Consider the following 27873-nt stretch of genomic DNA (forward strand, 5'->3'; position numbering starts at 1 on the left):
AGTCTGTTTCTCCAGGTGTGATGGGGGCGTGGCATTTATGTAGAGATGAAAGGGAGTCGCTCTTGGTGAAGTGAAGAAGTAAAGGCTCAGGGTTGGTGATGCTGATTAGAAACAAGGGCGAGGGTGTGCGGGGAGGGAAAGAAGCCAGAAGGAACTGGAAGGAAGGAAGGGAAGAGCATTGGTCTTCTAAAGTTGTGTTAAGTACGGGATACTATGGCAGGTAGGCTGTTTGATACTACAGATTTAACGCAGATTGCCTGACCTCCAGCCAGTCAAACACAGCAGAATTCAGGCTAACGTGAAACAGGATTTGGGGAGATACCTAACCAAAATTGAGCACAAGTTTACCTCTCAGTATTCTGAAGTCACCAAGAATAAAAATGTGCCTGCTGTTTGGGGCACGTTTTGTAACATGTCACTCTTTTACATAATTAACAATAAAATCTTACTAATATCTGTGGCTGTGCTGCCCTCATCTCACCAGTGTTGTACAGTTTTCCGTCTTTCCATTAGTGTCATCCAGGACCTGTGTTTCTGTTCCTCTGTAAAATTGACGTTCTTTTTATTTCTCCATGCCAGTGCTGTTATAAATCAAACAGCGAAAATATATTGATGTATTTATAAACAGCAGTTAATTTGTTTATTTAGGGAGTGGAGTAGAGCTTTTAAACTAGTTTGTAAATTTTGGGGATGATCAGGGCAAGAGAGATGTGATGTATCCATTGTATTCATTAGTACTTGCTCTTGTAAACTTCGCTGTCTGCAACCCATAGATGTTTAGTGATTTCTTAGACTGTACTGTGTGTATATATATATGTATGTTACATATATGTATAATAAGAATATTCTTGAGAAAAAATCTTTCAAGGCAAATGAAATAAATTTGAGTTTACATACAAAAATTAGTATTCTAATCATTTTTAAAGTGTACTTTGGTAGTCATAAATGAGAAAAATTAAACAGAAAAAGCCAAACATACATATCAACCTTGTGCTGATATAACTTGACAGTTAGAATATTTTGGATAAGAGACAATAAGAGGAAACTTTACTCTTTAGCTTGAATTCTAAAGAATTTACAAGAAGAGAAATATGTATTCTTAGTTGTCTTATTACATTAGGAATAAATTACATGCAGAAGAAACCTTGAACTACATTATAATACACAAAATTTAAAACATAATTCAGAGGCATATTTAGGAAGAAATTTGTTTCATATTGATGGCAGGACAACTATTAGCAAGTATATCAACAAATGAAAATTTTAACAGATTTAGTAAGTAAAAAGGCATGTCTACTGTTATGAAATTTAGTGGTGGCCCTGAACTTAGTCAGTAACTGCCACTTTTTTACTGTCTGGAGATATATTTGTAAACAAGCATTATTTGACAAGTGCTTTTTGCAGCAGGGATTCTTGGCCAATTACTGCTGAACAGCTCTGCATTGAAAATGATTCCCAAGCAGTGAATCAAGCTTAATTCATTGAGGCTACAGTCGGTAATGTCCCAATAAAGTGCTTCTGACAGTTGTCAGCAGTTTGTTTATGAAAAGTCCAGTTTCTTGTCTCCGCATGTTTGTGTATTTGAGAAAAAGGGATAGAGGGGCTCTGGGAAAAACCACGTAAGGGTAAAAACAGCTAAACTGTTAGAAAACAATCATAAAATTGTATATGTGTTTTCACGGGAAAGAGAGAAAAGGAAGAAAGTTTGTTTTAGGGTTTTCTTTCTTTTGGTTTATAATAGGACCGGGCCCATAAAACAGACTGGATGACATTTTACATTTGTAATACTAAATGGCTCAGTTTTGTGGCCTTGTCATCCTGTTGTAATTCATTTCCTTTCAGATAAGCCTGGAGGACCCCACAGAAAAGAGACGGTAAAATCATTCCCTCACCAGGATGCTAGTGAACAAAAAAAGAGCTATTACTCCTGTTGAAATTATAAATTGTTGGAATTAAAGGAGGCCATGAAGAGTTTTGGCTTTTTGCTTTACAAACTATCAAAAGGGGGACTGGGTTTTGAGATTTTAAGATTTTTTTTGTTTTGTTTTGAGGTACACAAAACCTTAGGTATCAGGGTGACAGGTAAGATTATTTAATTTCCTCATATAAAGCAGAGAAAAAAGTAGGAAATGGCTTACATTTACAATGGAGATTTCTCCTTTGATTAAAATTATCCTTGTTGTAGTATCATCATCTATAAATACTGTTAATATTTTATTTCAATCTTGTTAGTTGCTCTGGAGTCACAGGCCTTTCTTCCTAGTCTGTTTTAGTCTGGAAGCCCCACCTTGGGTAATCCTGCTGGTATTTGAAATACCAGTGGCATAGCTTCCAGCGTCATAGCAACATGCAAGCCACCACAGTATGAAAAAGTGACAGATGAGTGGTGGTTATTTCATTTCAATCTACATAGAATATAATTGGTATGTGAAAAGAGTTCACTTTTTATATTTAAAAATATCATTTTTTATCTTATTAGTGCTATACAAAACATGACCAGTTGGCTTATGTGCTAACTTTTCAAAATTTTTTTTTATCTTTTTTTAATCTTTACAGAAAATATCAAACTGAGGTAATACAGATATTTATAGACAAACATTATCAAACTATTTAATTAAATATTACCAAAAAAAAACCCAAACCCAGTGCCATCGAGTCGATTCTGACTCACAGCGACCCTATAGGACAGAGTAGAACTGCCCGATACGGTTTCCAAGGAGCGCCTGGCAGATTCGAACTGCCAACCCTTTGGTTAGCAGCTTAGCACTTAACCACTACATCACCAGGGTTTTCATAATTAAATATTAGACTTTACAAAATAATGCTACTGGTAGAAAATGCCTATGCTTTACTTATTCAAACTACATTTTTGTTGCTTGGTGCTGCCTCATAACTCTCCTTTGTTTAGAGTGCTTTTTAAATGTATTTGCTTCGATGGCTAATTTATCTTTCATTTAGAAGAAACTTTTCTACTTTTGACTGTATAAAATATAGTATCATGTGTATGATTATTTTAACTTATATTCCTTTTAGAAGGCAAATTTAATGTTCTTTTCTGAAAAAAACAAAGAAATGTTTTGTTTATATCTTTAAGAAGAGATTATATTGTGCAAAGTATTCATAACTGTTTATACATTATTTTTTCAGTTTACATTAGAAAATATACTTAATTACTAATGAATAGATTGAATTTAAATTAGTAGAGGTACCTAATTATTTACAGACTTTTGGGAATTTTTAAAATCTCAAAAGAGTTATAAAATGGTTTTCATAAAGTGTCAGAATTAACTGAAACTTGAATATTCAGTGCTGCTCATTGATTATTGAAAACTATAGTAATAAGTTCTACCTCAGTCTAATTGGTATACATATGTATGAATATAAAGATAAATGAAAGCAAAATGAGTTCTAAAGGCTTTGTGAACAGAGTCTGAAATGGTTCATATATTCTTTAAATCTTTAGTAATATATGTTTTTAAAATAATCAGCAAAATCTTTTTATTCTGTGAGATACAGGAAAATAAATGCATATCTTGGGAGAATTTCTGATATATTCTTAACAATTTTGAAAGCACTACCAATTGGAAAACTGGAATATTTGACTATTATCTACTGTGTAAATTTTGACTGAATTATTGATTTGATTTGAAATGTTTAAGTGTTTCATTTAGAACATCCAAAACAATTTGGTTGAGTACTTAGAGATTACACCTAGTTTTTTAGTTTCTGACTTTCCAGACATTTCTACACTCAGAGTTATTGAAATATGTTTTAAAATGTTTGAAGAAGGCAAAAATGAACTCCAATGTAAAAAATTTAAATCCAAATTTTGTACAATAGCATGTTTTTGATAATGCATTTATTAGTATATGCAAATTATTCTTGCAATGAAAAATTTTTGACCAAAATAGTGGGATCACTGATGCCAAAAATTATACTATGAAATAGCTATTTAAAAATCAAGTTACAAATTCATGCTACAAATATTCTTGAAGATTAAATTTTGATTGGAATTTGCATCTGTCTCAAGACAGTATCAATTTAATGTATATAGGATTTATTTATTCCATTTACTCTGATCCCGTAAAATCAAGGTACAGCTCTAATTTAAAATTCATATCATAATAACAATAGAAAATATTTAATTGGAGGTTTTAAAACATAATTCTAATAATGGATTTGAAGAGAGTAGATTTTTATATTCCCACGTATCTTTCTTTACCATCTTAAAGAAAAAAGAAACTTACCCTACATAATGTGATAGTCTAAAGTAAAAAATAAAGGAAAAGAAAAAAAGAAAACCAAAAAAACCCCATCAGACACAAATCTAATTCAGAATTAGATTTGTGTCTGATGAAATGATGAAAGGTGCAGTAATTTATGGTCTTGCTCGTTTTTTTTTTTTTCCCTTGAAAGCTTAAATTTTTCATCTACCATCCCTAATTAGAATCCCAGGTGTTCCAAAATCATGAAATGAAATCGTGATTTAGAAGGTGTCACATTTAGAGCTTTTAAAATACTCTGTGGTTCAGTATGTTGACATTTATTAACTGTCATTTAATATTAGTATTTGAAATTATTTTTTATCTGTAGTGATTGAAAGGAAACATAAGGGGTCATTTCTGCTGTTTAAAAATTGCCTGAGAACCCTCTAAAATGTGTGTGAGCTTTGCCTTTAGAGTACAATTTACATTGTATTCCAGTTAGAGAAAACTTAGTACGACCTGTTCATAATCAAACTTTATTCTACCATGTCTTTTCCTACAGAGTCCACAGCCTTTAGTCATTGCTCAGCTCGTGTGCTATTTTACTAATATTATTTAAATTGTTTCTTAAACTGTGGGAGAAAATAGAAACCCCTGTTAATCAAAAGTAGTCTTAGGTCATACATATTTTTCTTCTGCAGCTTGATTTGATTCAGTCTTGATGACTTTAATTGCGGTGCATTTATTAAGCAGAGGGCAGTAACTTGGCTGGGATGTCTGTGTGTATGTGTGGGCACATGGACAGGTGTTTAGGTGTGTGTAAAGATTGTGGTGAGGCTGGAAGAAAGGGTATGGAGGAATATCAGGGGTATCACCATACACTAGATATTAAAAAGGTGTTTGGTGTTATTTTTATCTTATATAAAAAATACCGTACCCACACACCAATGCACATACCTACACACACGCACACATTCTAATTTTTAGTCTCACCATGATTCTGATAATATGAAACCCAAGCTAAAGAGAAAAATAATAGCTCTTCAGTTATGTTTTGTCCATTTAGTTTTTCTTCTTCTTCTTCTTCTATTTCCCTATTAGGCCTACCATTTTGTTGATTCATACCAAACACTTGTGGCTTTAGACACCCCACCAATTAAACAAGTAGGATTAAAAAAGTCTGTGAAAATTCTGATTGTGTTTTAGTTGTTGGATTCTTCCTCAAGCTATCTTCTCCATCCACCACACATCTTCAGCTCCAAATAAACTGGGCCCCTAACTCTCTTAAGTAAATGATTTCATTATAAAATCAAAGAACCAAACTTGAGGACTGAAATATTGTGCATATGCTTTTAGAGAAAATGTTCCCACTTGGAAACATGTTTTGGGCTAAGTATTGGAAGATTTAGAGAAAATACAGTCTGTTCCCTTACTCTGTGGTGGGTAACTTCTTCTCTTATATTAATTCCTCACCCTTGTTTTAATGTCTGCCTAGCTCTCTGTCTTTCTCTCTACCAAACAAAACCAAACCCAGTGCCATCGAGTCAATTCCAACTCATAGCGACCATATAGGACAGAGAAGAACTGCCGCATAGAGTTTCCAAGGAGAGCCTGGCAGATTCGAACTGCCAACTCTTTGGTTAGCAGCTGTAGCACTTAATCACTACGCCACGAGGGTTTCCTTTCTCTCCACACACACATATATATATATGTATATATATATATATATATATAACCAAAACCCAGTGTCATCGAGTCGATCCCGACTCATAGCGAACCTATAGGACAGAGAAGAACTGCCCCATAGAGTTTCCAAGGAGTGCCTGGCGGATTCGAGCTGCCGACCCTTTGGTTAGCAGCCATAGCACTTAACCACTATGCCACCAGGGTTTCCATATATATATATCAGACATTCCCTTTATACAAAATCAAAAAACAAGATCAGAAGGTAAGAGCCCATGCCTGTAATTTTCTAAGTACCAACACTCCAGAGAAAGTCATGATTTCAAATCAGGTGTTAAAACCATACATTCTTGCTTAAATAAATCATGGGATCCAGTCCCTAAGGGTAAATAATAGATTGTGTCAAATCCAGTCATATATTTTCACTTAATTCATAAATCAGAAGTACAAGAGTTTACGATGTTTCTGCAGTTTCGCTTTTCTTATAAGATAGCTCACTTATGTACTTGCCGAGGCTGTACCTTCCAGTTCCAGGATGCTTGCTGATGTCTTCTCTGTGGTAAAACAAACTCATCAGGTAGATCTGGCTGGCACCAGTTCAGCCCACAGTCCACAGCGGGAGCTCTCTCTGTTAGCTAAGTTTTAGCTTTCACCCAAAGTCCTCACCTTGTAGACTGACATGAATGGTGAGGCCTACATCACAGTCCTGTGGAAGATGGTAGTAGACATTCTTTTTACTCAAGAGTTTCACTCTAGACAATGTAACACTCCCCCAACCCACACACACACACACACACACACACACACACACAAACATCAGTTGCCTTAGATGGAGACTCCTAGTGTGTCAGAGTAGAACTCTGCTTCCTAGGATTTTAACAAGTTTCCTAAAAGGGTTAGAGCCAGACTTCCTAGGTAGAAAATAGTTGGAAACTGCTGTGTCTGAAGGATTTTAAACATGTCTAGATTCTATCATATTTGGTTTCTCTGGAAGAGAGAGAGGCAACAACAAAATAACAGCAAAGAACCTCCTTAATTCCACAGGTTTGGAGTCACTCTTTGACTTAAACCTGTAAAACAAGGTTGGGAAAGGATTAGACACTATAGTATAAAAGAAAAATAAATAAAGCAAGACCACAAAGAAAATCCTCTGCCTTTGGAATTTAAAAACAAATTAGTTTTGTTTTTTTCTTGTTCTCCATAACACAGTAACACTGTGTTAAGCTCTGTGGATACTTGTCATGTATTTTCTTTTAACCTTAGTTCATTTACCTATAGTATGATGATAAAAGTACCAACTACTTCATTTAATTATTGCAGAGATCAAACTAAATGAAAAAATTTTCTAATTGATAGTGCACTATGCAAATGTACGTTGTAGAAGGGCAGGGGAGGTGTCCAGTGAAAATTAGGTGATGAATGCCCTACATAATCCATGTATGTTAATGCCTCACTTGCTGGGTAAGGATCAGGGAATAAGAAAGCACTAGGTGCAGCAGTTTTGAGGGTCTAAGTAATGTTATTTGGAGGGAACTTCCTTAAGAAAAGGAAGACAAAGATACCTTTTAAAAATTTAACAGAAGCATGACTTTGCAAAACACTTTGCTAATGTGTCAATGGCTTGGAAGTAGCCCATGTCACTGAGGACCCTGTTGCTTTATATTCATTGACTCATGATATTTGTGCCTCTTACTGAGTATGTAATTCAGAATGCACCAGAATGGGGGCGGGGGGGAGGGAGGATGTGAGGGGTACATACCCTTCTCTGCCATGTACTTGGGTTGTGGTCTTGAAGCACTCACTTCATGTTCCACATAGTTAAAATGGGGATATGAATGCATGCTCACAGGATTGTTGTGAAAATAAAGTAATAATGTATATGGTGCCTAGTAACATTCTTATAGCAACATGGGTACACACAATAAATGCTAGTCCCCGTCTTACCCTCACTAGTAAATATGGGGGTGTTTGGGATAAGATTTGGCAGTCATAGGTCATCATCTCCCTTGAACTGAATGATTAAGGGCAACCTGGACTGGGGGAATGATCTAACAAGAGCTGCATATGCAGATTTTTCACAGCACTATCCAAGATAAAAACCAAACACATAACATTGTCCTGATTTTCTGCTGATTTTCCTCATTATTTAATATTGAATGCTGGCATTTGATTAGGAAATAAAGGAAAATCATCAGTACAAAGATCATGGTTCTAAATATTTCATTTACCTCATCTTTCCTGGGGTAGGGGGCAGATGTTTCATATTAGCCACAAAGCACATCAGGAGATATCTTCAAATATTTTGGATCTATCATCGTATCATAGCATGTGATCAGTTACTGTTTTTTGTTTCCTAACTTCAGGAAATTCAAAATTCAGAATAGTCATGAAAATGACCATGAGATGCTGCTGAAAATGGATAATTGGAACAATTAAATCCTTAAAAGTTTCCTGAAAGAGGTGCCTGACATTATAATTTGACACCTCTATTTTAGTTTGAAATATACAGTTTTTCTTATCTGCCCAATCACATGTTGAGGTTAAAATAATTGGATATTCATATTTTCAGAAAGAATTCAGGATAAATCTGTGAGGACTTATCTTTTTCTGGATGTGAACAGATTGTTGTTAGGTGCTGTCGAGTAGGTTCCAACTCATAGTGACTCCATGTACGACAGAACAAAGCACTGCCAGGTCCTTTGCTGTCCTCACAATCGTTGCTATGTTTGAGTCCGTTGTTGCAGCCATTGTGTCAGTGCATCTGGTTGAGGATCCTCCTCTTTTTTGCTCACCTTCTGCTTTACCTAGCATGATATCCTTCTCCAGGGTTTGGTCCCTCCTGATAGCATGTCCAAAGTACCTAAGACAAAGTCTTATCATCCTCGTGTCTAACGAGCATTCTGGCTGTACTTCTTCCAAGACAGATTTGCTGCTTCTTCTGGAGGTTCATGGTATATACAGTATTCTTTGCCAACAACGTAATTCAAAAGTTTCAATTCTTATTTGGTTTTCTTATTCATTGTCCATCTTTCATATGCATAAGAGGTGATTGAAAATACCGTGGCTTGGGTCAGGTGCGCCTCAGTCCTCAATGTGACATCTTTGCTTTTATGAGGGCTATATTAAATATTTTTAGTTACTTTTACATGTTTTATATTATTAAAGTGCTTTGTACTTTACAAAATTTTTAAACCTACGTTATTCCACAAGTGTCTCATTAAAAAAGACTGTAGGAGAGATTAGAGAAGATCATTATTGTAAGAGAAGGAACTGAGACAAGAAAGGTTAACTCATCAAAAATTAGAACTAGTCTCACAGTTAAAGTCTTGGGACTGCAAAATCAGTGCTAGACTTTGCAGGGGTAGTATCGCCTCTGGACCCTGACTTCACTTATAGCTCTGTCACTTTGAACTAGATAGAAAAGCTTCCTGTGCCTACATTTTCTGATCTATAAAATGGGGATATTAATACATTTTAGAATTGTAAAGATTCACTGAGTTAACATCAGTAAAATGCTTTGAAAAAGTTCTGGTATGTATTAAGCATTATGTAAGTGCTAAGCATTGCATGTGCTAAAAAATAGTGTGTCTTGGCATTCTGACATTTAACAATGTCTAATTTTTGCATTAGCCAGTGAGTACTGTCTAATGTTTATTGTAAGTGGAAATACCAGAATAAAACCACTTGAATTCAGTTCAATAGCTCAAGGAGTCCTTGTTTACTCCCTGGGTAAAATTCTCAATGGTCTTTCATTGTCCTCAGGATAAAATCTAAGCTCCTTGAACCTGAGTATAAAGCTCTCAGTGATTTGCTTCTGGCCCACCTCTCTTGCTGCTTTCCCACTACCCCTGTACTCCAGGCTCTGGTGGTAGAGAACTGTGCCAAGTGGCTTAGTCAGTACCTTTGACTCTTTGTGCTCAGTCTGAAACCCTCACCATTTTTCTCCTGGATACTTTGATATTTATGCCTGGGTCTAGACAGAAGACTCTTCCTTGATTTCTCATAGATGGTGTGCCCATTTATATTCTGGTTGTAGCATATCACCACTGAGCCATAATTGTGTTTTTACTTATCTGCACCTTTCTGATATTCAATCTGAGTAGAAATCCCAGTAAAAGTTTAACCAGGGAACAAGTTCTCTTCTGAACTGAGAATTCCGTACTTACAGAGATAGTGTGATTACCAACCAAAACAAATTAATTCCAAGAAATCTGGCAGTAGAATGTCTTACATTGCATTTACCAAGCACGTCAATATAAAGAAAGCTTTGCCTGTTCGTAATCTTATTGATAGTTAACCCCGATGCCTAATACTGCTTATGGAGTTTCTATTAAATATGTTATATTCCATAAATTTATATTTAATGAATGAAAGTTATAGTTACTGCTTTTAACCATACCCAGTCTCACCTCATTACCATCTTGCTGGTGGATCCAGCATAGCCCTTTTCCTAAATTTACAGAATCTGTGTTATTATATAGTATGTTCTAAGCTGGGAGGTTGCCAGCTCATGGATTTTATGATTTGCCAACCCCAGCAAGATAATATCAAGAAATTAGGCAGTAAAATATTTTATTTTAGATTTACAAGAAGTATCTGTATGAAAAAAAAAAAAAATTCTACTGAGGTTAGGAGACCCTAGAAAATAATTAGTGCATATCCTGTGGTTATTAACTCTGTGATTTAATCAACTACTGTTTTTTTTTCTCTTTTCTTATGCTAAATTTTTAAAACTCATGTGAATATCAGCCAACAAAAAATAGATTTTTCTGCTTTATGCATGACTTATTTATTTATTTACCTCTTGAAAACAATTAATATAAAACATCTGTTTTATAAAGCTTTAAATTTCTTGGAAGGGGATGGATTTATTCTTTCATTTATTGTAGATTTCCTGTCACTTACTTTATGAAGCTCTTTAGATTTATAACTTCGTAGGAATTCTTATTTCTGCAGGGAAAATAGGGAAATGAATACAATTAACAATATGAATAAAATAGCATTAAAATAGATATACAGGGCAGAAAGTTTAAAATGTAATGATAAATGATTTTTTAAATTTTGTTTGGTTAGTGTCTCTTTAGTGTGCTCCATTCCCTATGAAAAATTCGAGTGTGGATTCAATTCTTATTTTTTTTTCCTCTATATATTATTGATCATGGAAGTTCTCTTGAGTTCTTTTTAGACTTTGGGAGATAGTAGCAATATTTGTTGCATGGCTCCCTGTATCTTTTCTCTCATGTTGTTATGTCATTGTCCCGAATATGTTTTTATTTACTCTAAAAATAATGGAAAATTTATCAGCGATACCAAAGGGTTACTATTAGATTCTACTAAGCTATAAGAATTCATTCAAATCCATTTTGTTATAGGTGGAAGGAATAGTAATAATAACTGCACAAAGACTATTGTCACACATCTCCTTTAATTCTCCAAACAATCCTGCAAGATAGTTATTATTATTCCAGTTTTACTGATAGGAAATTGAATTGGCAGAGGTTAAGTAACTTGCACTAGGTCATACAACCAAGATGACAGCATAGGAATCAGGTATGTCTGAAGCTGAAGCCTTTCGTTGTACCCACTAGAAGTCCCTGGGTAGTGAAAAAGTTAAGTGCTCGACTACTAGACAAAAGGTTGGTGATTCGGACATACCCAGGGTGACACACCCAGAGTCGAAGGCAGGCCTGGCAATCTGCTTCCAAAAAGTCATAGTCTTGAAAACCCTATGGAGCAGTTCTACTCTGACACACATTGAGTCACCATGAGTTGGAATCACTTCTATGGCCACTAAAAAGAATAACAAAGTTAACAGCTGGAAGTTCTTAGGTGGTGCAAATGATGAACACACTCAGCTTAGAGGTTCCAGTCTACTCATAGGTGCCTCGGAAGAAAAGCCTAGTGATCTATTTTGAAAAATCAGCCATCGAAAACCTCATGGAGCACAGTTCTACTCTGACACACAGGAGGTCGCCATGAGTCAGGGTCAACTTGATGGCAGCTGGTATGTTAGATTTTACATTTTTATAAAAGTATTAAGTAATATGATTTATATTTTATTTATACATACCAAATTTCAAGGAAAGAAAGTCTTATTTTTATAAGAAAATCAATTACCATAAGAATAATAAATATAAGCTGTATATAAGAAGACAGAAAACTCGTAACAAACTCATAACAAGAAAATCTCACTGAAAAATGCTAAAGCAATTGAAGCAAATTTGAGTATGAGCTTTTGGTTACAAAGCTCTTATTTCTTGGTGGAAAACCTGTCAGTTCATTAGGAAATACATTTTTTTCCCTGACTCTGGGGTTTGAAAGACGTAGGTCACAGTGGTGTTTGTGTTTGGGGTATTCAGTGATGCCATGAACAGTACTCTGAACGATTTTACAAATGTTCAGAACTGATTTTCATCTACTAGTTTCTTATGTAAGTCGTTTTGAAAGCCAAGGACATAATGAGAGCAGTGGTTTCCAAACTCTTTTATTTTTAATCAGAAGAAACTCTCATTCAAAAAAAAAAAAAAAAGCGTTATGGAAGCTGAGCACGTAAAGCAGCTAACAACAGAGTTAGTGGGTTTCCTTTCTGTGTTTTTGTCCCCTCCTTCCCTTCACGTGCTCGTGCCTCTGGGAGATCTCTCCAGAACCCCAGGCTTATCTACTGTGAGATCAATTTAAAAACAACTGTGTTAAAATATAAAGGGGATGTTGTGTAGAAGATCAGTTGTAATATGACCTGACTTGTCGTGTTTTAAAAATCTAGCTAAGAAAGCAAATTATAATGCATGGTAAAGTTTGCTTTCACTCAAGTGTTCGTAATCCAGAGGTGCTCATCAGATTCAACCTCAGAACATTGTTAGATACACTATGTCTGCGCCACCTACACTCAATGAATTAAAATTTATTAAATCAAGGCTGCGGATATCTATATTTTTAGAATCTGGGACTCTGTAGTTTTAGAATATCCATAGATAATTCTGATTTGGAGTCCCTGGTTGGATACAAATGGTTAAGAGGCTTGTCTGCTAACCTAAAGTTTGGAGGTTCAAGTCTACCCAGAGGTGCCTCAGAAGAAAGGCCTGTTCATCTAATTCTGGAAAATCAGCCACTGAAAACGCTATGGAACACAGTTTTATCCTGACACACACAGGGTCCCCATGATTTAGAACTGACTTGATAACAAGTGGTGCCAGTCTCTGAAAATGACAACACAAAGATCCTGAATTAATTTTTTTTTTTTTTTTGTTAGGTGCCTTTGAGCCAGTTTCAACTCATAGCAGCCCTATGTACAACAGAACGGAACACTGCCAGGTCCTGTACCATCCACACAATCCTTGCTATGCCTGAGACCATTGTTGCAGTCACTGTGTAAATCCACATCATCAAGGGTCTTCCTCTTTTTGCTGACCCTCTACTACGGAGTTGCTATGAATTGGAATTGACTTGACAGCAATTTTTTTTTTCCTATTTTACCATCCATGATGTCCTCCAGGGACTGGTCCTTCCTGATAACATGCCCAGAGTATGTGAGATGAAGTCTCACCCTCCTCCCTTCCAGTGAGCATTCTGGCTGTATTCTTCCAGGAGAGAGTTTTTGTTCTTCTAGAGGTCCATGGTGTATTCAGTATTCTTTGCCAACACCATAATTCAAAGGTATCGGTTCTTCTTTGGTCTTCCTTATTTATTGTCCAGCTTTCACATGCATATAAGATGACTGAGAATATTATGGCTTGGGTTAGGTGCACCTTAATCATCAAAGTGACATCTTGGCTTTTCAATACTTTAAAGAGATCTTTTGCAGCAGATTTGCCCAACGCAGTAAGTCATTTGATTGCTTGACTGCTGCTTTCATAGGTGTTGATTGTGGATCCCAGTAAAATGAAGCCCTTCCTTGGCAACTTCAATCTTTTCTCCATTTGTCATACTGTTGCTTATTGGTCCAGTTGTGAGATTTTTTTAATTTTTTTTATGTTGAGGTGTTAGCTTTTAGAAACTCTTAGTGCAATTACGATTGCCACACAAAGTGACTTGCCTAATGGATGAGGGTATAGCCCAGTTCTACTGTTTTCTAACTCAAATTAAGTGAGCATCAGAATCACTTGGAGAAGGAAGTCTTTCTAAAAGTTAGGATCCTATGCTCCAGCTAGTATCATAATTCTGTAGGTTTGAGAAGGAGCACATGGATTTACATTTTTAAAAAGCACTACAGGTGATTCTAATGCAGGAGATAGAAACCATACTTAAAAGCAAACAAAAACACTCAGTTAAATATATGTCAAGCACTTAAAATATGATTAACACACTTTGTGGAGTATTGTATGTTCCCTCTCAGTAATCTCACAAAGGGAAATGTTCTAAGACTAAAGGCGATGTTGATTATTATCAAGTAATAGTATGGAACGTAAAGAAATACAAGATGTTAAAGAGCTGTAAAAATACGTACAAATGTGAAGAAAAAAATAATTATAGGATGGTTTGATAATTAATCAACAATATAACCACTGATTTCAGAACTGATCCTTAGTGTATACTTTGGTTAATATCTCCCGTTTACCTTCTCAAATAATATTAAATTTATTTTGACTTAATTTATATTATATCCCTAAGTGCCAAATGCTAACTCAGACAATTATACCCTAATAATTCCTGTTTACTCACTGATTGCTCAACTCTCCAACTGTATGCTCAACTTTCCAATTGTTTGGTCCTGAGAGGAAAATCTTGCTTGGATTTATACTACCTGTGAAATAATCCTTCTATATCCCTGGAGTCAGACTCTCTTAGGGTATAATTAGGTCCAATTCACTAGGGCTTGGAACAGTTTTTGGTACTTAAGCAGACAGTAAATATTTATTAAGTGAACGAGCTTTATTGCAGGTATGATATTCTATAGAATTTGAAAATAAGTTAAGGCAATGAATTGGACCTTTTGCTTGATTGAGTATATATTATCTGTATCAGATGTAGGAAACTCTGATGACGTAGTGGTTAAGAGCTATGGCTGCTAACCAAAAAGGCTGGCAGTTCAAATCCACCAGGTGCTCCCTGGAAACCCTATGGGGCAGTTCTACTCTGCCCTGTAGGGTTGCTGTGAGTAGTAATCGACTCCATGGCAACAAGTCATGTTTTCGTATCAGATAGAATTGTATTGGCCTGTAAGTAATAGAAAAACTGTTCAAGAATGGCTTAAAAAACAGAAGCTTTCTTTTTTTTCATGTTTGAGAAAGAAATGTCTAGAGGTTAGGTTTCAGTGACTTAATCATGTAAGGGCTGGAATCATTGTGATTTTCTTGGCCTCACAATTGCAAGAAGGCTGGTTCATCTTGAACCAGAGAGAAGTGCCAAGAACCATATCAACTACATTATTTTTTTAACTAAGATAACAAAACTTTCCCAGAAACTGGTGAGCAGATTTCTGTTTACCTCTCATTGACCACACGTATGTAATAAGGCCACTGGATTGAATGGAGACTAATACAATAGAAATGCGATTATCATCATTTGTTATGATTCATTGTCTAGCAGTGGGCCCATTGCCACTTCAAACATGATTGAGATTCTGATACCAAGGAAAGAGAATGGATGTGAATAATTAATAGGCAAAAAACAGTGTTTGTAGAAATGCCACAGAAAAGAGTAAATGCTTTTATTTCCTTTTTTCCATTTTCCTTTGTAATCACCTGATTAAAAGGACAGATAACTAATTACTGAGCTTATATTTTGACTAAAAATTCATTGTAAGCACTAGGTTAACTAGGCAAAAATGATTTGCTACTGATCATTAATTGTATACCCTGTTAAGATATATAAATTATGCTTTTTAATTGACTGACTGAAACAATATTTTCCTGCTATCATGAATGCTGCTAGCTATTTCAAGATGACTTATTGGAGCTGGGTGCTAAAATGCTTAGTTTTGGCCAGCTAAATGTATTGGGCATACTATTTCTTAGTACCTCTGTCTGGATTGCTTTATTTTCACTAGTTTTTGATGACCTGTGTCCAAAGATTTCTTGTAACATCTATTTTTTTTTCCTATTTCAGAAAATAATGAAAAAATCATTATGCAAGGTTTACATAGAATTAAATTTTAATTAAGCTACAAGATTTATTTAGATTGTACTTAAATTGTCAGCAAAATTTTGATCCCTGTCATATTATAAAGAGAGCTACTGGGTCCACCCAGCTGTTTGGTTATTTTTGGTAAATGCCGTCACCTTAAAATACAGACTGTGAACACTTGCAATTGTCTGTCTGCTTTAGTGGATATGTAGATCTAATCATCATTTATTTTACCCTGAAGGCTAGAAGGCTAATGATTATATAGACTGTTCTTGCAGTTTGGTATAGTTTAGTCAAACATTAGGGGTAATTAGAGGCTGGGATAAGGATTCTTTCAAAGCAAAGAATAAGCCTTGCATGTATTTTCCATTTCATTCTAACAGTTTTTATGTGCTTTTTGACATTTAAGGACAAGGTATGGACAAGTCCATGTCCCTGTGTTAACTGGCTTGTTCCAATTAACATGCTTAAAGCATAATGAAAAACAAGATAGAAAAATAAGAAATGAAGGTTCACCATTACTTTATTGTTTACCCTTCCACTATCTGGAATCATGTAATTTCATGTCCGAAATTTATTAGTGAACTGTGATTCTGCCCCCAGGAAAAACTAATGTTTGCTCTCTTTAGATTAATATGTCTGAAGATTTCCACATTATATACAGTGCTTCTAGACTATTATAGTATATGCTGGCTACTGTAGCATACTATTCACAATTCATTGATTTAATATTGTTGTTGTTAGGTGCCGTCGAGTCGGTTTTGACTCATAGCGACCCTATGCACAACAGAACGAAACACTGCGCAGTCCTGCGCCATCCTTACAATCGTTGTTATGCTTGAGCTCCTTGTTGCAGCCACTGTGTCAGTCCACCTCGTTGAGGGTCTTCCTCTTTTCCGCTGACCCTGTACCCTGCCAAGCGTGATGTCCTTCTCCAGGGACTGATCCCTCCTGACAACATGTCCTAAGTATGTAAGGCGCAGCCTCGCCATCCTTGCTTCCAAGGAGCATTCTGGTTGTACTTCTTCCAAGACAGATTTGTTCGTTCTTTTGGCAGTCCATGGTATATTCAATATTCTTCACCAACACCTCAATTCAAAGGCATCAATTCTTCTTCGGTCTTCCTTATTCATTGTCCAGCTTTCACACGCATACGATGCAATTGAAAATACCATGGCTTGGGTCAGGCGCACCTTAGTCTTCAAGGTGACATCTTTGCTCTTCAATACTTTAAAGAGGTCCTTTGCAGCAGATCTACCCAATGCAATGCGTCTTTTGACTTCTTGACTGCTGCTTCCATGGGTGTTGATAGTGGATCCAAGTAAAATGAAATCCTTGACAACTTCCATCTTTTCTCCGTTTATCATGATGTTGCTCATTGGTCCAGTTGTGAGGACTTTTGTTTTCTTTATGTTGAGGTGCAATCCATACTGAAGGCTGTGGTCTTTGATCTTCATTAGTAAGTGCTTCAAGTCCTCTTCACTTTCAGCAAGCAAGGTTGTGTCATCTGCATAATGCAGGTTGTGAATGAGTCTTCCTCCAATCCTGGTGCCCCGTTCTTCTTCATATAGTTTGGCTTCTCGTATTAGTTGCTCAGCATACAGACTGAATAGGTATGCTGAAAGAATACAACCCTGATGCACACCTTTCCTGACTTTAAGCCCATCAGTATCCCCTCGTTCTGTCCGAACCACTACCTTTTGATCTAATTGATTTAATGTAACTCTTTAATATACAGGATTTAAGAGTTGTAAAGGAATGAACCTTTGGATTCAGCAAAGTCAGTACTGGGGCTAGTGTCATACAGAAGCAAGGCAAGAGCTTCGGAGTTAGATAGACTTGGGTTTAGGTGATGCAGTGGTTAAACACTCCAGCCAAAAATGTTGGAAGCTTGAACCCACCAGCTGCTCTGTGGGAAAAAGAGGTGGCAGCCTGTTCCAGTAATGATTTGCAGCCTTGTAAGCCCTATGGGACAGTTCTACTCCATCCTATAGAATTGGTATGAAATGGAATACACTCGATGGCAATGTTTTTGTTTTTGGATGTGCTTTTTAGCCATTGGCTTTTCTCAGGTTCAATTTCCTTATCTTTAAAATTAAGAGATAATATTTACGTTAAAAGATCACTGTTGGGTTTAAGTGATACAATGCATGCTCAGTGCCAAACCCATTGCCATCAAGTCAATTCCAACTCATAGTGACCCTACAGGACAGTTAAGTGCTACAGCTGCCTAGTAAAAAAAAAAAAAAAAAAATCCATGCAAGGGTTTCAAAAAAACCAAACCCACTCCAGTCGAGTTGATTCTGACTCAGAGCAACCCTATAGGACAGAGTAAAACTGCACCGTAGGGTTTCCAAGGAGTGCCTGGCGGATTCAAACTGCCCGACAGTTTCTAAGCAGCACCTGGTGGATTCAAATTGCCGACCTTTTGGTTAGCAGCCGTAGCACTTAATCACTACTCCACCAGGGATTCCTATGCTAAGAGAAGACCCTGTAACCCTGTAATTTTAATAGTCACAATGACTGTTGGAACAGAAAAGATAACTGAGGTCACCAAAGTAGAATGGCTTTCACAAGGTCACGTAGTAACAAAAACCATAAAACTTCTGTGTAGAGAACTATTCTCAAATTGCATTGTGAATAAGCACATTTCTCTCAGGTGTTGAGGACTTAGAATATTTTATTTTTAAAAGGCATAGCTTTATACCAAACCAAAAAATAAACCAAACCCGTTGCCATCAAGTGGATTCCAACTCATTGCAACCCTACAGGACAGAGTAGAAATGCTCCATAGGGCTTCCAAGAAGTGCTGGTGGATTCAAACTGCTGACCTTTTAGTTAGCTGCCGTAGCTCGCAATAGCTCTTAACCACTGCACAACCAGCTGTAAGTATATTGGTATGGAATTAAGCAGATGTTAAGTGAGAGTATTCTGTGATGTGAAGATTCCCAAGCCTGTTATGTTACCTAATGTTGACTTTGCTTATCAGAATACAAATAATATGTAAGATTTGACAAGTTTGGTTACCACACCTGACAAGGTAGCCACTGAAAACCATATGGTATTGCTCTTTTCATGCCATGTGTCCTGTGAATGTAGCAGACTGCTCATTAGTCTTAATTTAGCTTTGTCTAAACACCTTGCAGGAAACCCTGGTGGCATAGTGGTTAAGTGCTACGGTTGCTAACTAAGAGGTCAGCAGTTTGAATCCTCCAGGCGCTCCTTGGAAACTCTATGGTGCAGTTCTACTCTGTTCTGTGGGGTTGCTATAAGTCGGAATCAACTCGAGGGCAGTGGGTTTAGTTTTTTTGAAACACCTTGCATGTACTAACCAGTGGATAAGTGGTTACTAATTCTAAATTCATCCTGGATATCTCCCTGGGATTACAATTTTTAGTGTATTGACAATTCAAAATGTTTAGTATCCATTTCTGATTGATTTTCACTTCCTTCATAGTGGCACAATGGTATACTTGATGATATGAATATTCTACTGTTGAATTTTTAAAGATTAGTGACAAACTTCTTTCTTTATAAGGATGGAGAAAATATTTTAAAACAAAAAGAAGAAGAAAATAAGATAAAAGTATGTTTTAGCAGATAAAGGCAATGTTTGTTCTTCACAGTCAGAATTAATCATAATACATTAAGATGGAAGTGGACAACAAATGTCATCTATTTCAGTAATCACTTCACAGTAGAATAATCTGGGAGGTTAAGTGACTCAGTTGATTATCCTCTTGGAATTCTGTAAGTAGAATTCGTGATGGAAAGAGAAGACTGGTATGAGAGGCTAGAGTTTGCCTCAAACTGCCATTTGCCAGTTGTAATAGGATGCCTTCCTCTGCAAATAATAGCAAATAATTTCCCCACTTGATTAAGCAATAGGAAAAATGATTTTTCCTATCCTAAAGCAAGTCCTAAGAGAGGCAGGTTTCAACTTTAGACTGGTTAAAACAAAATCAAACCAAACTGGTTGTCGTCAAGTCAATTTTAACACATAGCGACCCTATAGGACAAAGTAGTACTGCCCCATAAGGTTTCCAAGGAGTGGCTGGTGGATTCAAACTGCCAGTCTTTTGGTTAGCAGGCAATCTCTTAGCCACTGTGCCACCAGGGTTCCTTAGGCTGATTAGCACCCCTGTAATATAATTTGGAATCAGATCCTCCACATCCTCTTACTCCTTAGTCTAGCTTTTGTCTCCGGCTGCCTCTCTTTATTTTCTCTAGATGGCTACAACAGCTCCAGGAGTTGCATCGACACTCAGCAACTTCTAAGGTAGTCAGGAGCTTTCTTTTCTAATGCTTTCTTCTCCGTATGTCTCTTCCCTTGCATATACCCTTCACAGCTCATTACATTACCTTTGAGTCAATTCCAACTCATAAAGATCCTATAGGACAGAGTAGAATTGCCCTATACGGTTTCCAAGGAGCAGCTGGTGGATTTGAACTGTCAACCTTTTGATTAGCAGCTGAGCTCTTAACCACTCTTAACCATTGCTCCATCAGGGTTCCTACAGCTCATTGGACAGAACTAAATCAAAATGGGAGTACATGATTGGAACTAAAAAAAGCTCAATATTCTTTCCTAAAATGTGGAAATAGAGGGAGGAAAAATCCTGAAAGAAACTAGAGAATACAATATAGACCAAACATAGACTGTCTTATATTAGAGACTATGAGACATTATTGCAGGACTTGAAATGGAGGAAATAAATGATCCTATTGGGACTGAAAAATTATGAGGAGATTGTTGAAGATCATGCCTTTCTACCAGGAAGCCAGTTAGGGGATTTTTCAAGTCAAGAATTATGGGAGGGATTTGGTTTAGATAGTTTCACTGTGGGATAAAACAAAGCAGACAGTTTAGAAATTTATATATAGAATATAGTTAGAATCACTGGACCTTGGTTAATGTGGTGATAAAGGATAAGAAAGACAAGCTTTCTGGATTGAGCAGCTAGTTCCATGGTATTTTATTCCTTGAAATAGGGAACACAGAAAGATTTTTTTTTCTTGTTCTTTTTGGAACAGTCTAAATTTGAGATAACTACATATCATATATGTGTCGATAACAAAAAGCAGTTTTATAAATTGTTACGAATTTCAGGAGAGAGAAATAGACTAAATATACGGATTAGTGGAGTCATTAATGTTATAAGTAGAGCCTTGGAAGTGCATGAGCTCTTCTATAGGTATCCTTAAATAAGGGTATGCGCTAATACTATCTTTAAAACCAATTAACCAACCAATCGGAAACCCTGGTGCAGTAGTGGTTAAGTGTTACGGCTGCTAACCAAACGGTCGGCAGTTCAGATCCACCAGGTGCTCCTTGGAAACTCTATGGGGGAGTTCTACACTGTCCTATAGGGTTGCTATGAGTCGGAATTGACCCGACAGCACTGGGTTTGGTTTTGGTTGGGTAACCAACCAATCAACAAACAAACACTAAATTGTTGTGGTTGGTTTTAGGTGCCATCAGTTCTGACTCATAGTGACCCTATGCACAACAGAAGGAAACATTGCCTAGTCCTGAGCCGTCCTTAAAATCGTTGTTATGCTTGAGCTTCTTGCTGCAGCCACTATGTCAGTCCACCTCGTTGAGGGTCTTCCTCTTTTCCACTCACCCTGTACTCTGCCAAGCATGATGTCCTGCTCCAGGGACTGATCCCTCCTGACAACATGTCCAAAATATGTAAGACGCAGTCTCTCCATCCTTGCTTCCAAGGAGCATTCTGGTTGTACTTCTTCTAAGATAGATTCGTTCATTCTTTTGGCAGTCCATGGTATATTCAATATTCTTCACCAACACCTCAACTCAAAGGCGTCAACTCTTCTTCGGTCTTCCTTATTCATTGTCCAGCTTTCACACGCATACGATGCAATTGAAAATACCATGGCTTGGGTCAGGCGCACCTTAGTCTTCAAGATGACATCTTTGCTCTTCAATACTTTAAAGAGGTCCTTTGCAACAGATCTACCCAATGCAATGCATCTTTTTATTTCTTGACTGCTGCTTCCATGGCTGTTGATTGTGGATCCAAGTAAAATGAAATCCTTGACAACTTCAATCTTTTCTCCGTTTATTATGACGTTGCTCATTGGTCCAGTTGTGAGGACTTTTTGTTTTCTTTATGTTGAGGTGCAATCCATACTGAAGGCTGTGGTCTTTGATCTTCATTAGTAAGTGCTTCAAGTCCTCTTCGCTTTCAGCAAGCAAGGTTGTTGTCATCTGCATAATGCAGGTTGTGAATGAGTCTTCCTCCAATCCTGATGCCCCGTTCTTCTTCATATAGTTCAGTTTCTCGTATTTGTTGCTCAGCATACAGATTGAATAGGTATGGTGAAAGAATACAACCCTGATGCACACCTTTCCTGACTTTAAACCAATCAGTATCCCCTTGTTCTGTCTGAACAACTGGCTCTTGATCTATGTAACGGTTCCTCATGTGCACAATTAAGTGTTCTGGAATTCCCATCCTGTCTGTCAGTTTGTCATACTGTGGGGGCCTGCATGTTGCTGTGATGCTGGAAGCTATGCCACTGGTATTCAGATACTAGCAGAGTCACCCATAGAGGACAGATTTCAGCTGAGCTTCCAGACTAAGACAGACTAGGAAGAAGGACCCGGCGGTCTACTTCTGAAAAGCATTAGCCAGTGAAAACCTCATGAATAGCAGCAGAACATTGTCGAAAACTAAATATGTTCGTCATTTTCCATCCTTAATGCAGCCTGTAATGAGTTCAGTTAGAAATGAAGAGGATGTGAAAAAATTGAAAAAGTGTTGACAATATATTCAGTAATTTGATTTAACAAGTTGGAAGATAAGGTGGGGAATATTTTAGAATATATTTCAGTTAAGTTTTTTACAAAGTACTTTGTGGTTAATGGGCAAGAAAATACTTACCCAAAGATAGTAGATTTGCCAGATAATGTTGAGGGCCCATTGGAGGCCACTGTTAACTTACAGTGGAACCAACCTCCTTGGTTGCATGGTTTTTCTCCAACAGTGTTCAAAAGTGCCAGTTCACATACAAAGGAGGTATATTCATTCATGATTAGAGTTTAGCTCATGGTGTTTGAATGTTCAGGGATGTAGGTGACTGTAAGTAAGGGAGATTTATGTCCAGGTCCTAAGTGAGGGACTTGGCTGTAAGAGACAGTGAGCAGCGCTCATGGTCTGGCATAAAGGCCTCAGATATAGCTTCATGCATTCTTTCTTTATTTACCTTTTGGAGCTCTAAACAGGACTGTAACCTGTCAGTGCCTAAAGGTTTGTTGAGATATTTAAATGAAAGAACATATGTAAATAGCCTAGTAGAACAACTGACACACACATAAAAGGCACTCAATTATCTCCTTTCCTCATATTTTTTCTTTTTTCTAAAAGATATTGTGTATATGGATTGTTCAGAATTGAGAAAGAAGTGTGTACTTTCCCATTCACTGTCTGTGGCATTATTGTAAGTTATGGAGTCTTGCCTTCAAGTCAGGAGATGCCAGAAATATACGTAACACTCTTACACCTGTAACATAATTTTTACCAGATACATAAATTTAGTTTTCCAATGGGAAACACATGCCCTCTTTTCCTGCACTCTTTATGTCAACTGTTCTTGTTCCTTGCAGCAGGTGTCAATTGGTAAACTTCAGCCTAGAAGCTAGAAATCACATCTGTGCTGAATGGGGCCATGGTGAGAAGCTGGACAGTTGTAGATCTGAGATTTTTTCCCACAGATTAGTTAAGTATGTGCTGTAATTGAATCCAGTAGCATTTCTGATATTGTTAAATGTAAATCAACAAGCAAGCATTCATCAAAAGTCTACTGTATGCAATGGAACTTTGAAGCAATACATTTAAAGAGAGAGAATGCCATATGAACTACTACTAACCCAAATTTTTCTCTGTTTATACTGTGGTGGAAGTCCAATTGCCATTAAAATTGTGTTTGGGTGTTAATGTGGATTGCAGAAAAATAGTAACAGTATAAGAATAACAGTATGCTTTCTGGGTCTCTCTTTCATCTTCATGTCATGAAGGGTTACACATTCTCTCAAGGCTTTTCTCATTGACAGTGGTGGGATCAAATGTCCTTGGCTCTTAAAAGTCTTAAAACACATTAACCAGTTAACACCGATGAAATTTTTTTCTGCTGTTTTTGTAACTAACGTTAGCAATATATTAAGAAGAAAGCAGTGGACTCAAAGTGATACATAGCAATTGTATACATATCAATACGTATACATGAATGTTTAAAGGTTATAATTATTGAAGAACACATTTGTGTTATTAAGTCAAATAAATCTGTAATTGTTAGAGTACGGGAGGTTGAGGATTTAAGAGTCTTCTTATACATATTCCATTTTATTCATTCTGTGGTCTTCTTGTCCTCCTTAGTTCCCCCCTCCCCCCCAAAAAAAAAAAAAAGTTAGCAACCCTCTGCCTTTATTGAATGTAAACCAAACCCAATGCAGGTGAGTCGATTCCACTTATAGCGACCCTACAGAACCGTCCTGTAGGGTTTCCAAGGCTGTAAATCTTTATGGAAGCAGAATGCCACATCTTTCCCCTGCAGAGTGGCTGAATGGTTTTAACCACTGACCTTTTGGTTATCAGCCAAGCTCTTAACCACAGCGCCACTAGGGCTGGCTTTCCCCTGTTTGTTCAAGAAAGCATTAAAATTATCTACCAGTGTTTAAGTGCTCAGCTGCTACCTGAAAGGTCAGTGGGGCAGTCTGCTTCTGTAAAGATTACAGCCTGGAAAATCCTGTGGGGAGTTTTACTCTGTCCTATAGGGCCGCTATGGTGGCACAGTGGTTAAGAGCTATGACTGCTCATTCAAATCCAGCAGCCGCACCTTGGAAACCCTATGACCCAGTTCTCCTTGTCTTCTAGGGTCCTTATGAATCAGAATCCACTTGATGGCATTGGGTTTTTGTGTTTGTTTGTTTTGTATAGAGTTGCTGTGAGTTGACATGACTCAACAGCAATGGGTAATAATAAAATTATTCTTAAAACTTTTTAGTTTCTATTATAATTTGTTATTTGGTTGGGAAGAGAGTTAAGTGATTTTTACTTATTAAAAAGGTTCATGTGTTAGTGACATTTTCCACCCTGTATGTTACCTTTAGGAATTTGCGATAGACTAAATACTCACTGACTCCTATACAGTTATTTCTCATGGAGAATCTGTCTTCTTAATCACTGATTAGAGTACAACCAATATGCTAATCTTTATCATAATTACACAATGGCTGAGGGAAAATGACCTTGAAGACTGTTTCGCAGTTTAATGGTGTGGTTTTATTTTAAAATATAAATAATAGAATAAAAACATTTTCCATAAAATTTCTGATATCTAATTAATGTCTTCCAGAGTAACTCTGTGGTATCAAACATTTCCTCTAATTATATTCATTAGTGTCTTCTCCCAGACAAGTTTTAATTAAGTTGTACCATGAAGATCAATACTCATTGTGGATTTATTGCAATTTACAACAAGCATATATAGTGTTCAGAACAATTTAATTACTGTAATTGTAGCACAGAAGATACTTAGCCACTGTGCCATTTTACTGCCAAAATCCTCCCTTTTTATAAATTCAGTAAAGAAATTAGGAAATAAAGTTCTGAAAATTCACATTTACATACCTCCTATTTGTAAGCTTATGTTTTCTATATAATGAGTTGAAATAGTGGGGGAAAGAGAATATAAATAACACCAGTGGCATGGCACATTTTCATACATGGCATTGTGAATGTTGAGGAATTATTAGAACATAAAAGAGAACATCAGCAATAATAGTTGTATTGGTTACATGAAAAATAATTTAAGGGCATTGGGTAGTCAGAACACTCTTTTTTATTTTCCTATATGATGGTAAAATTATTACTGTTTCCTTAAATACAAGTATTATTTGGTTTCCAAGGAATGTCCCCAAATATGCCAACTTCTGTTCAGGAAGATCATGCCTGATGTACTATACAAAGAATGTGAAAGTAGAGATTTTTCTACTAACATCAATAGGTATAATGGGATTCTCAGCCTTGGCACTAGTGCCATTTTCAGCCAGATGATACTTTGTTGGGTGTGTGGGCGGGGGGAGGTGGGGACTTTGTGTGCATTGCAGAACATTTAGCAGCATCCCTGGACACTACACACTAGATGCTGGTAGGAAATATCCTCACCTCATTTCTCAGCTGTAAGAATCAAAAATATCTCTAGATATTGCCAAATATTGATACCGAGAACCATTGGGGTATGCTGATTCAGCCACACCTCTTCTGATCTGCTCAGTGATCATATGATTCATTCATAAGACAGCTATCAATGGTTCTGAATGCAGGGCAGGTGCATAGGCATGAGTTAAACATGGGCCTTTCCTTAAGGGAGCCATATAATTCCTGTATCAGCATTTTAGAGATAGAAATTGGATACTAATAGAATACTTACCCCAGATTCAGAAAAGGGGGACTCAGATATGGCTTCCTCGGGAAGGTAGTTCTTGAAATATGTTTTGAAGAACAAAGAAAGAATTAGCACTTGGCAAAGGAAGAAGAGCATTTGAGCCAGCTAAAACAGTATGTGCAACAATTAAAAGTGTAAAAAAGCATTACATATATATATATGAAACCCTGGTGGCATAGTGCTTAAGTGCTACGGCTGCTAACCAAAAGGTCGGCAGTTTGAATCCGCCAGGCACTCCTTGGAAACTCTATGGAGCAGTTCTGCTCTGCCCTATAGGGTCACTATAGGGTCGCTATGGGTAGGAATCGACTCGACGGCAATAGGTTTGGTTTTTGGTTTATATATATATGTATATATACACACACTTAATATATGCACACATACACATATTATTTTCTCTAAGGCATCAGACCAAAGCCCACTTTACTCTGCGTTTAGTGGAAAAGATTACAATATAGTAATCTGCATTGGGTTGGGTTAATCTGCAAGGTAATTGCCAAAAACACCTAATTTTACTTTTTTTCCCTCAATTTTCAATTTAGTAAAGTTGTATGTAAATATTTTCTTTGCATTGTGAATTTTATTGTCTTCTATTTCCAGGAGTAAAGCAACTTTAGATAGTAAGTGAAAGCAGTGTGCATATAAAAAAAAAAACTTGCATATACTTTCCTATAAATCTGCTAATCTATTTATCTGAAGAACACCTTGTTTCTAAATCACCAGAAGAAAATATACATTCCTATTGTTGTCATTTTCACTTATTCTGTTATGTATTTCAATATGGAAAGCTATTAAATTATACTGATAGACAAACCAGAATTGAAGGTCATCATTTTCTTCCACACATAGGTATATTTCAAGCCATAAAAGATAAAAATCATAATTTAGCATTAAAGGTAATTCAAGTGAGAATAACAAAACATTAAGAGGATATCTGGAATTCTGTTGGTAATAATGAATTTTTCAAGATCCCCATAATACTAAAAAGTCTGTTAGGAATGCTGTGTTTCTTCTGTCAGCTGCTTATGAAATTCTAGAATTACTATGCACATCTGTTTGCCACCACAGGGTTAAGTTCAAATTGACAGCCATCATATTAGAACTCCATTAGTTTACTGACTTGCTCTACTTTATCTAGCCTATACAGATATGCCGCTGCTCAATATCAAAGGTGAATCAAACGAATCATTAAGATGAATAAACATAACAATTTAGGTTTTACACTCCCTTGGTATTTAGTCATGTCTAGACACAGCTCCAGTGTCCCAGAAAAACTAAAATGAGGACAAGGACATTTAAGTTTAATGCAGCCTTATTCCCATGGAAACCAGAGAAGCCAACAATAAAGAGACAAGAGCATGGATCTAACTGAAAATTTAGATTTAGTGAAGTGATCGCCAGGGTTTGCAAGGTCAGTGGGTAGTAGAAGAGTTTTGGCTTGTTTGTTTTATTT

The 27873-nt window shown here is 36.6% G+C and overlaps 1 protein-coding gene across 9 annotated transcripts in view; it reads left to right on the plus strand.

The window, feature by feature from the left end:
- EPHA5 (EPH receptor A5) overlaps nucleotides 1–27873 on the plus strand; it is a 407780-nt gene that overhangs the window by 2796 nt on the left and 377111 nt on the right. Inside the window, exon 1 of one of the 9 annotated variants that reach the window (XM_049886193.1) lies at nucleotides 158–220. The exons of the other annotated variants lie outside the window; for them this stretch is intronic. Within the exon in view, the coding sequence (XP_049742150.1) occupies nucleotides 214–220 (7 nt within the window). The 5' untranslated portion in view covers nucleotides 158–213. Of the gene's footprint in view, nucleotides 1–157; nucleotides 221–27873 lie in introns of those variants that run through there. 9 annotated transcript variants of the gene reach the window in all.

Source organism: Elephas maximus, chromosome 5 (assembly GCF_024166365.1).
Source record: "Elephas maximus indicus isolate mEleMax1 chromosome 5, mEleMax1 primary haplotype, whole genome shotgun sequence".
NCBI lineage: Eukaryota > Metazoa > Chordata > Mammalia > Proboscidea > Elephantidae > Elephas > Elephas maximus.